Raw genomic sequence first — 1,812 nt, forward strand, 5'->3', positions numbered from 1 at the left:
TATTTTGATAGTTTCTCTCACAAACTATGCCTTTACTATCATTCTCCAGTGACTTAGTGTCATCATCATGTATAAACTACAGAAAGATTTATATTATTTGATTTTTGTATTGGGTTTAGGTACATCTTCATTATTGAAGAAGAGCGCCAGATCATTCCCAGGAGCTAATAAAGAGCCGTTTAAACTCAGCTTACCACTAAGGAGTGACCTTGAAATCATGCCTGCAAGTCTGAGAGAGGAAGCCACCTGTCCAGTTTGTCTGGAACTTTTCTCCAATCCCATTTCTCTCCCCTGTGTGCACACTTTCTGCTTCGACTGCATGCAACTTTGGCTGCTAGAAAGGAAGGATATGAAACTGACCTGCCCTATCTGTCGAGAAGCAACTGAGAAACCCCCTTTGGAGGAATGGCAAATTAGAACACTAACGCTTCTCACACAACAGCACAGTTTTCTACTGGAGCAGAGTCTGCACATGAGAAAAGAGTTCCTGACGTTTCGGGAGGATATGACCCTGGATGCGGCAACTGCAAACTCCTGCCTTGTCCTCTCCAATGACCTAAGGAAAGTCCAGTGTGGGAAGATCTGCCATGACCTGGTGGACGATCCCCAGAGATTCACCCACATGGCCTGTGTCCTGGGAACCTCGTGCTTCTCCTCTGGCTACCATTATTGGGAGGTAGAAGTGGAAGAGGGGAAAGACTGGGCTCTGGGAGTCTGCAAGCAATCAGTTGACAGAAACAGGAAGAGCGGTTTCTCCTCTGAACATGGCTTCTGGGTCATCAGCATGAAGGCAGGAACCATCTACTCCAACTCCATCCCAGAAACCAGAATTTCTGCAAGCCCTGGCCTTAGCCACATAGGAATTTTTCTAGATGTCGAGATAGAAGAAATCAAGTTTTTTGATGTTAGAAATGATGCCCTCATCTACATACACAGTAATTTCTCATGTTTTGAATCTTTGCATCCACTCTTCTGTCCTGAGTTGCCTGGAGAAGGTGGCAGAGGGGGCACCCTGAGCATCTGCTCATGAGAAGTTCACGGTGTTCTTTCTACCACAGAATTCTTGGGCTAACACCATTAAGTGCCTATCCTAACCTGCCTCAATTGATATAACTTACCAAAACCACAAGCTAGTGGGAGAAGAACTAGAAAGGGCTATGAAGACACAAGGAAAGAACAATGAGAGCGGGACTGAAATTCCAAAGGAGGCTAAAGGAGTCAGAACAACTCAAATCTATCCACCTAGGTCAGGAAGGAAGTGTACGAGGGAACAGAAAAACTTATAGAGGTGCTCAAAATCTCTCGCTCTTCTAGAACATACTCAATTTGAATGGCTCTATTTGACTATAAATGCCCAGATGCCATAACTGGGCTTGACCAGTTCTCAGTCCTGGTTTCTCATTACAAACACATGAAGAACTATCAAAAATTTCCACATCCATAACCACAACCCAATCCAATCAAATTGGAATCTCTGGAGATGAGACTCTGAAAGAAACCTTTCCCAAGTTCTAGATGATTTCAATGTGCAGTCAGGATCGAGGATCACTGGATTAGAACATTGATTCCAAAACTTTGTTGTGCATCAGAATCTCTGGATGGATTTAGATCTGGGATGGGGCCCAAGGATTTGCATTTGTAATAAGTTCCCAAGTGATGTTGGTGGGGAACCACACTCTGAAGCCAGTGGACCAGAGGACACAGTGTATTTTAATTTTAATTCTTACACTTTGTCAATCAATCAATTAAATTTCAATTAATTTAAAATGAATTTTGTTTTAATTTTAATTTCTGCATTAAAAACAAACAACC

At 42.8% G+C, this 1,812-nt stretch overlaps 1 protein-coding gene across 1 annotated transcript; it reads left to right on the top strand.

Annotated features, from left to right (window-relative positions):
• Window positions 1-217: 217 nt before the first annotated feature.
• Window positions 218-1,030, top strand: RFPL4B (ret finger protein like 4B). Its single transcript, XM_016136963.2, has one exon. The coding sequence runs from the start codon at window positions 218-220 to the stop codon at window positions 1,028-1,030; it is 813 nt and encodes a 270-aa protein (XP_015992449.2).
• The last annotated feature ends 782 nt before the right edge of the window (window positions 1,031-1,812 follow it).

This window comes from Rousettus aegyptiacus, unplaced genomic scaffold, assembly GCF_014176215.1.
Source record: "Rousettus aegyptiacus isolate mRouAeg1 unplaced genomic scaffold, mRouAeg1.p scaffold_m13_p_1, whole genome shotgun sequence".
NCBI classification, from domain to species: Eukaryota; Metazoa; Chordata; class Mammalia; order Chiroptera; family Pteropodidae; genus Rousettus; species Rousettus aegyptiacus.

Coding starts and splice junctions, on each gene's coding strand:
- RFPL4B (XM_016136963.2), top strand. CDS start 218: ATGCCTGCAAGTCTGAGAGAGGAAGCCACCTGTCCAGTTTGTCTGGAA.